Genomic DNA, 12,500 nt, shown 5'->3' on the forward strand with positions numbered 1-12,500 from the left:
TCATGTGTTCATGGGACTGTTGATGTTCTGACGGGAAAAAAACATGTTTTGTTGTTAATAGAGATGTGAGTTTATCAAAGGAGATAAGTCCCGTTTAAAAAAAGATTTTATGACGGTTTTATTCATGATAAAATCATTTTCAACTTCATTATTTGCATGGGTACAAATACACACATACACTCCCCCTCCCTCTCCCTCTCCCTCTCCCCCTCCCCCTCCCCCCCTCTCTCTCTCTATCTATCTCTGTCTGTCTCCCTCTCTCTCTCTCTCTCTCTCTCTCTCTCTCTATGTCTATATATATATATATATATATATATATATATATATATATATATATATATATATGTGTGTGTGTGTGTGGGTGTGGGTGTGGGTGTGGGTGTGGGTGTGCGCGCGCGTGCGTGTGTGTGTTACATATATACCACATACTCACACATCGTATACCATGAGACACGCCATGGATTGTGAGCGGGCCTATGACGTTGCTCGTTCCTGCTGAACAAGAGAACTATTTGTCGTGCGTGAGGGAAGGTGCCAGTCCTGTCAGACCTTCCGTTTCCTCATCCTCGCTGCGCCCCGGAATGTCAGGTCGCTCCCGGTGGTCTTGACCTGATGTAGGGGGTGTGCAGCGACCCGGCACGCTCGAAGTGGTCTCGTAATTATTCCGTGCGATCAGCTGTTCGTCACGCTTCCGGCGAATGGAGGGGACCGATTAACATTGATGTGTGGAAGTGGGACGAGGGAATGCTACTGTGCATGGCAGACGATATGGTTATGAGAGACAGAGCGAAAGAAACTTTCTCTCTCTTTCTATCTCCTTTCTCCCCACTCTCCCTCTCCCAATCTCTCTTTCTCTCTCCCCATCTCTCTTTCACCCCTCTCCCCCCACCTCTCTCTCTCTCTCTCTCTCTCTCTCTCTCTCTCTCTCTCTCTCTCTCTCTCTCTCTCTCTCTCTCTCTCTCTCTCTCTCTCTCTTTCTGTGTCGCATTTGTAAACAACACCCCAATTTTCCTTAGTTATGATTATAAATACCTTCCTAATCACTCTACCAGTTCTCTTCCAATCATTCGTTTTCATAATCCCCCTTTTCCACGTCATTATTGAAGATTAAATCATAATCATTATCACACAGTCTTTCTAAACCTTGGAGATCGATTAACCACTACCCAGCAATTAGCCATCCTATGAAAACGCTCGACCGCCATTTGTAATCACATCGGCGTGAGTTCTCCAACGCGGCGCTCGGTACATCACGCCAGCCGCCGGTTCGACTGAGGTACACGTCATTACATTTTAGTACATTCCGGACGAAACTTTTGGACAGGTTAGAGTTATGGGGGGTTCGCGTACCGCCATTAGCAGGTGGGTTTTTTTCGTTTCATGGATGTAAGGGCTTAAGAGATACTTAGAGTTGTCTTTTTAAGAATAAAAAGCGCAGGGGATTGAAGAGGGAGAGAAGGGAGCTGGTAGCGACGTTGTTTGAATACTGCAGGAAGAATGTTCAATTTATGTTTAAGTGTGAGAGGGAGAGAGAGAGAGAGAGAGAGAGAGAGAGAGAGAGAGAGAGAGAGAGAGAGAGAGAGAGAGAGAGAGAGAGAGAGAGAGAGAGAGAGAGAGAGAGAGAGAGAGAGAGAGATAACGACTCGCCACTAAAACATTTCCTGTCGTTTTAAACTATGATTCTTTACAATGGCGTCGACGTGTGATATCTTATTTGAAATAACTTGACACATTATGACATCAGCTGTCAGAGTGACCAAGCGAAACATTATCATATATATTTACAACCTTCAGTTCTATCACCATTGCATACTTCATCCCTATATTAATCAATATTTGACACTAAAATGACCAGATAGCCATCACGATAATAAATGACAACCAATTTCAACTTCCCACACGTCCACATGGAGAAGAATGGTCTCTGCTCTATAGGCCTGTCCAGCTCTCACCCCAAGCCGGTGTCTCCCGCAGTTACCAAAGGCAGATAATCTAAGTAGCATAAATCACGTCACTGACGCGGCTGACAGGTATCAGACTGACAGACGATTTGCCGGCGCAGCATCGCAAGTGTTATGCGCGCAGTGTGTGTACTCTGATAATCCCGATTGACCTCTGAGGGCGGGATTGTTTAGTATATTAATGCACACATTGGCATCATAACACGGGAGTTAACATTTTGAGTGGTTATGTCATCGCCCGCACACTCACGTACACACATACACAATGCCTATCAAGTCCACTCGATATCAAGTGTACCTCCTGCTTGTCTGGCTTAGGAATATATCGTGGAAAGATTCTTGGATAAAATAATGTCTTTTACGAATAGGCGATGTTATTCCGCGAGAGGACAAACCGCACATGTGTTTTGTATTGTGTAAAGTGGGCTTAGGTCCCAGAGCTCTTTTTTTATTACGGTTTTTATGTTACTTTCACCTGGCATCTCTCGTAGCCATACTGCGGCCCACAGGGACGGACTGGTCTCTACATCCCAAATCTATCGCGTGTGAGTTTTTTTTTAACTTAGCTTAGTTAATATTCGTTAGAGTACGTTTTGTAAGTGTACCGGGGATGCTATAGTCAGATGGGATATTTCCTCTGTAAGGTTTCGGTTATTTTATTTATTCATTAGCTTGCTATTTGGCATAAACACCCCTTACTCTCTGAGATGTATATTTCACTTTAGGTAATCAACTAGAGGGAAATATTGTTTTTGGGCTCGTCTCTTCTCTTTTGTAGGGAAGATGTTTCACACACACGCTTAGACAGTCTCTCCCTATCTCTGTCACCCTTTCTCCTTCCCTATTTCTCTCTCTCTCTCTCTCTCTCTCTCTCTCTCTCTCTCTCTCTCTCTCTCTCTCTCTCTCTCTCTCTCTCTCTCTCTCTTTCTCTCTCTCTCTCTCCGTTCTTATTCCTTTTCCTTTTGTTTCTCCTCCTTACCCCCCTCCCCCTCATCCTCCTATCCCCTCCCCCCCTTCCAATGTAATATTTACTGTTTCTCTTCGTACTACGACACAGTTAACTGAATCCACTGCACCAAAAACTGGCCCAGCCAATCAGTCCATCGTCAACTTCTGCCAATCCAGCCTTTCTCTTGCCAATCTCCCTCCTGGAATAGAGAAAAAAGTGGTATCACATTTAGTTTACACTTAATTAACTATTTACATTACAGGAGGTCACCTTACTTGTTATCAATAACGAAAACTATAACTACCATGATTCTTAAACTGGGCATTGTTTATTTAAGTAACTAGGGAGAGTAAATGGACACTCGTCGACTTATTTTACTCAGACAAATTATAGTTACCGAATATGTATATGTATTATAAGTGGGAGCGGTAATGAGTGAAGCGTATGGGTTTCCTCCTGCGGTACCGTAAAACACGTGGGAATTTCGCCGACCGCAAGCTCTACGTCTGCAGCCAGCTTCGTGAGCTGCCGATAGATGGCTGTAGTGGAGCATCTCTGTCTCCTGCTCTCCATTTTCCTTCTCTTTGTGAGGTGATATGTTTTAGGGGGAACTGTAGAAGATGAAAGCTGGACGGTTGTTTGATATATATATGTATATATATATATATATATTATATATATATATATATATATATTATATATTACATATATACATACATATATATATATATATTTATACATATATACATACATATATATATATATATATATTTATACACATATATACATATATAAACACACACACACACACACACACACACACACACACACATATATATATATATATAATAATAATAATAATAATGATAATAATAATAATAATAGTAATAATAAAATTCTCTCTCTCTCTCTCTCTCTCTCTCTCTCTCTCTCTCTCTCTCTCTCTCTCTCTCTCTCTCTCTCTCTCTCTCTCTCTCTCTCTCTCTCGCTCTCCATTTTTCCCACTTAGTTTATTCCGTTTTGTGAATGGAATTTTGGTGCTAGTCTCTGTTCCAATAGTCCAATGAGTACCGAAATTACCTATTAATTTATTGTCTACCATTGTATTTCCTTAAACATATATCTAAAAGCTACATGTCACACATAAAAGATTTACCAGAGAATTTCCTAATACATATATACTGTTCGGTACCTGATAAGAACGAAACCCAACCTCATTCTCATATTTAGGCATGTTTGAGAGGTTGTGGTTAGCTATCCCCCCCCCCCTTCTCCCATCCCCCTTCCCCTGACATCCCCTCCCCTCCCCTCCCCTCCCCATCCACCACCCCCCTCTCTTACCTACCCCACCCCGTCTGCGGGCAAGCTGTTGTTATTCCTTTCAGGGTTGCAATCTGGTGCGGGTGCACCGTAAGCCCCTTATTTACGGCTCACAAAATGGTGATGCGGAACGGAAGATTATCATATGGGAAAAAAATCTTGTGCTCTTGCGTGTTATGTTAAAAAAAAATTCTTACGCCTCCTGGTGGCGTGATCTATACGTGGTTTCTCAGGCTTGTTAAAGAGAGAGAGGCGGAGGGGGGGGGGGGTAGATAGACAGACAGAGGCAGATATACACAGACATACACAAACGAAGAGGCAGATATACAGGGGGGAAGGGAGACGGAGGGTGTGAGGAAGAGATAGAGAAAGAAAGAGAGAAAAAGGGAAAACCGAAGACTCTGGAAGGCGCCGGCAGGAAATTCAAATGGCGCCTCTCCCTTTGTGGCGGGCGGGTGGGCGCGCGGATTCCCTGCTCATACGGGTATTTATTTCGGCTAGGATGCTCGACGGTGACCTGGCTTTCTTGAAGGATTGGGGATTTCGAAGGATTACCTTGTGTCTACTGTAAGGATTTGAGATCGTGAGGAGCACCGTGTTAATCCCTTTCAGAAAAAAGGGAATTATAAAAAAAGGAAAGGGAAATAATCCCGCGTTATATAGCCCTTTAAAAAGTAATAATATTGAATAAAAAACAAACAAACAAGCAAAAAAAACAAACAATTAGAAATGTACTAAATGAAAAGACATCTTTTTTTTTCTTCAGTAGAAGTGGTTTAAGTACGAAGGATTATTCCTCGCCCACCCACATTTGACCTGCAACGGGATGTAAGGCCGCTCAGGCGTGAGAGAATTCTAAACAGTTTTCTTGTGAAAAATTAACTTGAATGATATAACAGTAATAGCAGTTTATTAATAGACGGTGACCTCAAAGGTGACGGATTTCATTCAGGCTAGGCTGAACTCGAGGTATTATAGCGTCTCGATGTTAATAACGAAGATACTACTACCATTATTATTATTACTGATGATAATGATAATGATGGTAATGATGATAATGATAATAGTAGTATTAGTAATAATGATGATAGGGACAATGATAATAGTATTGATAATAGTAACAGAGATGTTGATAATGATAATAACAACAATAATAATAATAGCAATAATGAAGATGATATAGATAACAAAATAGAAAAAAAAGAGGAGAGAGAGATAAAAATAAAGAATACTACGGAAAGAGAAGTGATAAGGGAGGTGGAAAGGGATTAGGGAGAACATTCACATACAGAACAAAGGGGAGTGAATTCTCTTCTTCTCCTTAATCCCCTTTGGCTGGGGCACCCGAAGACACCTCGTGGTCTCCCTGACACTGATTCCTTGCATGGGAGGAAGAGGAGGGGAGGAGGGTAGGGAGGGGAGAGGGGGGGTTAAGGAAAAGAGGAGTAGGAGGAAAATGAATATTGACGGGAGAGGTGATGGAGAAGGAGAATAAGAGCGAAAAAGAAAAAGGAGGTGAAGGAGAAGGGAGTTGGGGGGAGGAGGTGAAGGAGAAGAAGAAGAAGGAGGAGGAGGAAGAGGAAGAGATAAAAGAGAAGAAAAAGAAAAGGAGGGAAGAGTAGGAACAGGTAAAGAAGAAAAAGGAGGAGGAGGAGAACATTGTGAAAATGATGGATGGATGAAGAGGAAGATAAACGAAGCAGGTGTTCAGTAAGAGAAAAAAGGAACAGAGGAAGAATGTAGTTCGTAAAGATATGGAAAGAGTTAGAAAGAAAATATAAAAACTGACGTGGAAGAGAAAAAAGGAATTAAATAAGAGGAGAACAGGGAGAACAAATCCGCAAACACCAAGCGAGAGTCACGGTTCTGATGACAGTTTCTTCCCACTGTTTACACCGTCTCCCTCACTCCCTTCACTTTCCCTTCGTCTCCCTCACTCCCTTCACTCCCCCTTCGTCTCCCTCATTCCCTTCACTTTCCCTTTGTCTCCCTCTCTCCCTTCGTCTCCCTCACTCCCTTCACTCTTTCTTTGTCTCCCTCACTCCCTTCACTCTCCCTTCGTCTCCCTCACTCCCTTCATTCCCTCTTCGTCTCCCTCACCCCTTCCCCTCATCCCTCTCACCCCCTCCCTCATCTCCCTCCTTCGCCCGCCTCCTGCCGCTGATCTATCAACATCCCTCCATCATTTTCCTCATATCGTTCCCCTTCTTCGTTATCGCCTTCGTTATCGCTTGCGTTGTCGCCTTTTGTGTCATCTTCGTTGTCGTCTTCTGTGTCATCTTCATTGTCGTGTTCTGTGTCATCTTCGTTGTCGCCTTCTGTGTCATCTTCCTTGTCGTCTTCTATATTGTCTTCGCGGTCGTCGTTGACGCCGTCGTCATCTCTCACAAGGAGGATCTTGTTGTCTCGACTTCACGGGGACAGAAGGCGGGCGACCTGCAGGGTGGTGCCCAGACGCGGCTGATTGTGACAAATGGGGGTATGCTCGGGCATCCTACCCTCCTCCCCCTCCCCCTCCCCCTCCCCCTCCCCCTCCCCCTCCCCCTCCCCCTCCCCCTCCCCCTCCCCCTCCCCCTCCCCCTCCCCCTCCCCCTCCCCCTCCCCCTCCCCCTCCCCCTCCCCCTCCCCCTCCCCCTCCCCCTCCCCCTCCCCCTACCCCTCCCCCTACCCCTACCCCTACCCCTCCCCCTCCCCCTCCCCCTCCCCCTCCCCCTCCCCCTCCCCCTCCCCCTCCCCCTCTGTCACGGATCTCGCCCTCTTCATTATTCGTTTGTACTTACATTCTTTTAACTCCCCTTGGACGTCAAGAGTTTGTGAGATCGAGACTCGAAATCCATAGGTGTCTTTTTTTTGCCCGAAATTGTTTGCACGAAAGGATGAAAACACGTAAGAATACAAAGCGAATTCAGTCAATCTGTGTCAAGGTACTGCAGCCTCGCTGAAGGTACTTGCTCGAGTCTATGGCGGTTGCTTAGGACGGCCTACTTCAAGTGGCCCTTCAGACGTGAAGCCATAAGGGTCATGTTCCTGTGAAAACACGCGGTCAGAGTTACCGCGAGAGATTGGCATAACAAGGCTCATTATTCTATGATGGTGCTTCAAAAGATCCTTGCCCAGTCATGGTATATTGGTTGATTAGTCGATTATTGAGGCCTTCCTCTCTCTCTCTCTCTCTCTCTCTCTCTCTCTCTCTCTCTCTCTCTCTCTCTCTCTCTCTCTCTCTCTCTCTCTCTCTCTCTCTCTCTCTCTCTCTCTCTCTCTCTCTCTCTCTCTCTCTCCTCTTCTCATCTTCCTGGTCCTCTTCCTTTCCTTCCTCCTCCTCCTCTTCCTCCTCCTCCTCTTCCTCCTCCTCCTCTTCCTCCTCCTCCTCTTCCTCCTCCTCCTCTTCCTCCTCCTCCTCCTCTTCCTCCTCCTCCTCCTCCTCCTCCTCCTCCTCCTCCTCCTCCTCCTCCTCCTCCTCCTCCTCCTCCTCCTCCTCCTCCTCCTCCTCCTCCTCCTCCTCCTCCTCCTCCTCCTCCTCCTCTTCCTCCTCCTCCTCCTCCTCCTCCTCCTCCTCCTCTCCTCCCTCCTCCCTCAACTTCCTATTTTTTTCCTTCTCCCTTTTCTCCTCTCCCTCGTCCTCATCGTCCTCCTCATTCTCATCTTCCTGGTCCTCTTCTGTTCCTTCCTCCTCCTCCTCCTCACCTCCTCCAACCTCCCTTCTTTCTCCTTCTCCTCCGCCAACTTCCCCTCCTCTTCCTCTTCAACTTCCTCCTCCCTCCTCCCTCAACTTCCTATTTTTTTCCTCCTCCCTTTTCTCCTCTCCCTCGTCCTCATCGTCCTCCTCATTCTCATCTTCCTGGTCCTCTTCTGTTCCTTCCTCCTCCTCCTCCTCCTCCTCCTCCTCCTCCTCCTCTTCTTCTCCTTCTCTCTCCCTCCTCCTCCTCCTCCTCCTCCTCCTCCTCCTCCTCCTCCTCCTCCTCCTCCTCCTCCTCTTCCGTCTCTCCCGCTGACAGGTCTTTCACCGTTAATTATCTCTTTTATCTGATTAGATTATCAGTGGGCTGGTCTCTGATAAATGGAAATTCATTCTATTGGTTCTCCATGAGTAGCTCTCATAGTCTAAGGTTCAGTCCGTATTACGTGCAATGCAAAGGTCCCCGTTGGCAACAATACCACCATTATCTTATTCGTCCCCTTCTTCGTTATCGCCTTCGTTATCGCTTGCGTTGTCGCCTTTTGTGTCATCTTCGTTGTCGTCTTCTGTGTCATCTTCATTGTCGTGTTCTGTGTCATCTTCGTTGTCGCCTTCTGTGTCATCTTCCTTGTCGTCTTCTATATTGTCTTCGCGGTCGTCGTTGACGCCGTCGTCATCTCTCACAAGGAGGATCTTGTTGTCTCGACTTCACGGGGACAGAAGGCGGGCGACCTGCAGGGTGGTGCCCAGACGCGGCTGATTGTGACAAATGGGGGTATGCATCGGCATCCCCCTCCCCCTCCTCCCCCTCCCCCTCCCCCTCCCCCTCTGTCACGGATCTCGCCCTCTTCATTATTCGTTTGTACTTACATTCTTTTAACTCCCCTTGGACGTCAAGAGTTTGTGAGATCGAGACTCGAAATCCAAAGGTGTCTTTTTTTGCCCGAAATTGTTTGCGCGAAAGGATGAAAACACGTAAGGATACAAAGCGAATTCAGTCAATCTGTGTCAAGGTACTGCAGCCTCGCTGAAGGTACTTGCTCGAGTCTATGGCGGTTGCTTAGGACGGCCTTCTTCAAGTGGCCCTTCAGACGTGAAGCCATAAGGGTCATGTTCCTGTGAAAACACGCGGTCAGAGTTACCGCGAGAGATTGGCATAACAAGGCTCATTATTCTATGATGGTGCTTCAAAAGATCCTTGCCCAGTCATGGTATATTGGTTGATTAGTCGATTATTGAGGCCTTCCTCTCTCTCTCTCTCTCTCTCTCTCTCTCTCTCTCTCTCTCTCTCTCTCTCTCTCTCTCTCTCTCTCTCTCTCTCTCTCTCTCTCTCTCTCTCTCTCTCTCTCTCTCTCTCTCTCTCTCTCTCTCTCTCTCTCTCTCTCTCTCTCTCTCTCTCTCTCTCTCTCTCTCTCTCTCTCTCTCTCTCGACCTGACTTCTCTCCTTTCTATCTCCCTATATATCTCTTTGTGCTTGAATTCACATTTGAATTTGAAACCTGGGTAGTGACTATTAACTCCAATTAGATGTATTCTTTCCCAATGTACAGACATTTCTGTTGACTCGCATTTATGTTGTGCTTTGTAGACTATTTTAGCCAAATTGGGTGGACATACTGTTTGCATAAAGCAACCCGAGACTCTTAAAAAGTGAATAAAGGGGCTGTATTCTAGGCAGTGAAATTCAAAGCAGGTCTCACGGTCGACCAGACGCAACAAGGGTAGATTACAAAGTTCTGAGGTTGTATTGTGAAGTAAGCTTAGGCTGGGTCACTTCTCTCTCCTCTGTCTCTCTCTCTCCGCAATACTCACATATATGTTTGTGCTTGTGTGTGTATATATGTACACACACACACACACACACACACACACACACACACACACACACACACACACACACACACACACATATATATATATATATATATATATATTTATATATATATATATATACCTATATATATAGATGTGTATAATAAAATATATATATAGATATAAATTTGTATGTTAAATATAAATGTGTATAATATATATATAATATATATATAATATATATATATTATATATATATATATATATATATATATATATATGTGTGTGTGTGTGTGTGTGTGTGTTATACATATATATATATATATATATATATATTATATATATATGTATACACACACACACACACACACACACACACACACACATATATATATATATATATATATATATATATATATATATATATATATATATTACTGGGCTATATTTAAACCAGAATGCCGGAAAAAGGCACGAGTAAAGAGTTACTTGTTTCTGTATTATATGTATGATTATTTATTTATTACTTTCATTGTATGTGAATCTCTTCTCGCGTTACATAGATTTCTAACTTGTTTTCTTTTCCCGCAGACCGGACGAGAAGAAGCACCGGACGGAGTTCGACATCTACCCGGACCTCGGTGTTCCTCTGCGAGTGAAGCTCCGTATGCAGATGAACGTCATGCTGGACCGGAACCAGGCCCTTGAGCGCGCGCGCCACTTTGACGTGGTTCTTCCCATCTTCTGGTTCGAGGTGGGCGTCGATTCCCTGCCCGGCGAGGTAGTCGGCCTGCTCAAGCTGGCGCAGAACCTTCCTCCCGTCGTGAAGACCACGAGCGTCACGCTCTGCACGGCCCTTACCCTCATCTTCCTGATGCTGCTGCTGGCGCAGACGGTGGCGGCGTGGTGCGGCTGGGGCTCGTCGGGGGCCAGCAAGCGCCCTCACACGCCCGAGCACCTGCCGGCGCACCACCATTACCGGACGTCGACGCCGCCGTGGGACTTCGAGGACATGCACAAGGCCAGGAACGGCTCCCCGAACGGCTACAAGGAGCCGCTCGGCACCAGCCTCCCTCAGCCCGGCATTGACATCCCGATCATCGACGATCACACCCTTCTGCCGCCCTACCGCCGGCGGGACACCTCCGACTCGGCCACCGCCTCGGCGCCGCCCGACGAGGAGGACGACGACGACGACCAGGTGGACGGCGACCAGATCCCCCCGCCCTACAGCCCCGGGCCGCAGCAGCGCACGCCGTCGACAGTGTCTGTCGAGATCCACACGACGGCGTCCGACGACGACCTCCCCGACCTTCCCGTGGATCCCCCTCTCATGCACACGGTGCCCGCGGAGCAGTGTCCGCCGGAGTACCACGAGGCGATGGAGGACCTCCCCCTTCCGGAGGATCTCGACGAGCCGCAGAAGGTGACGCCCTCCACACCTCCGCCTCAGCCGGGCGAGGCCGTCGTGGCGCCCCTGGCACGCATCGACGAGACCCGCCTCGACGGCAGCACGGGGCCTTCCAACCCACCGACGCCTCCTCAGCGGCCCCCAAGGTCCCCCAAGTCGCCGAGACGACAGTCGCCGTCCCGCTCGACGCCGTCGCCGAGACCGACGGCGCCGCTGGCAACCTCGAGTCCGCACGGGTCCAACGGTGTTAGTGCTAGTCGGAGCGATCTGCCGCCGCCCTTAGAATCGGACTTATGAGGGGCGTAGACAGTAATTCACTTATCTTTCACCATTTTCAGTTATCGCCTTTGACCGGGCGCAGACTGTGCGCTCGAGTGTGCAAGTCGTCTGGTCGATAGAAAGCTTAATAAAGTGAAAAAAAGCTTAGATAGCAATTAAGTGCTTTCCTGCCATAAGTATTCATTATTCGCTGTGATCTTACAACATGACAATCATTCGTCCTGCGTTTGCGCCGAGGACCCAGCTCTCCTTAGGATTCAGTCAAGTTGCTCACACAGTTGCCATACTGTTGTTAATAGGCATTATCAACTGCGGTTTACATGTCATTCCTGACCTACGGGTTTCCCTCTGTGTATTATTTTGGCCAAGTGTAACAAAGAGGACCATTTGCATTATGGCTTCCGACTGTATACTATTTCCGTGAAAGGGGAATGAGCTGTTAATGCAGGGCAATGTCTGTGGCACCAGCTTGATGTTTATTTCTTTCCTTTTTCAGTCGAGGATTTTATTCCCAAAACGAAAGACATCTTTCAATCACTTTTCACCACCCTTGATCTCGTATTCTTTGTTCATCCATGAGTGAGGAAGAATTATCGCGCTCTCCCCTCCTCTCCTCTCCTCTCCTCTCCTCTCTCTCTTTCTCTGTCTTTGTCATCTGGTCACAAGCTTTTTACATTCTTGTCCTGTCATTTCTAAAGGTTGTGCTTCAGATTTTTATTACTAAATAGAAATGTAAATATGAAATACGACACTGTGACTTCAGATCAAAGACTTATGTTAGAGTGAAGTCAGCAGAAAGGTGCAAGGGCATTCACATTATAAATTTGACAGATCATACACGAGTCGTATGGTTTCCATATGTTGGCAAGAATTTCCTAGACTGAATGTATTTAAGTATGTTCACGGACATAGAATAGGAATTTAATAGAGGAAAAGGAAGAATGAAAAATTCACAATTATAAAAAAAAAAGTATTTGTGATTAAGATACGTATATTCTTGCTCACTTGTTCAACCTTATATGGTTCCTGCAATACCCAGTCATGTGTCTTTCATCTCTCTATTATGCCGATGAGGATTGCGTCATCCTATCC

At 46.3% G+C, this 12,500-nt stretch overlaps 1 protein-coding gene across 2 annotated transcripts in view; it reads left to right on the plus strand.

The window, feature by feature from the left end:
* Positions 1-12,500, plus strand: part of LOC122248256 (scavenger receptor class B member 1) — a 54,616-nt gene that overhangs the window by 41,238 nt on the left and 878 nt on the right. For both annotated transcript variants that reach the window (XM_043008162.2, XM_043008154.2), the window contains exon 2: positions 10,310-12,500. This exon is cut by the window's right edge and continues 878 nt beyond it. In XM_043008162.2, the coding sequence (XP_042864096.1) occupies positions 10,310-11,426 (1,117 nt within the window). In that variant the 3' untranslated portion in view covers positions 11,427-12,500. The remainder of the gene's footprint in view (positions 1-10,309) is intronic.

The sequence above is a fragment of the Penaeus japonicus genome, unplaced genomic scaffold (assembly GCF_977035675.1).
Source record: "Penaeus japonicus unplaced genomic scaffold, GWHDUDI00000001_assembly GWHDUDI00000014, whole genome shotgun sequence".
Taxonomy (NCBI): Eukaryota; Metazoa; Arthropoda; class Malacostraca; order Decapoda; family Penaeidae; genus Penaeus; species Penaeus japonicus.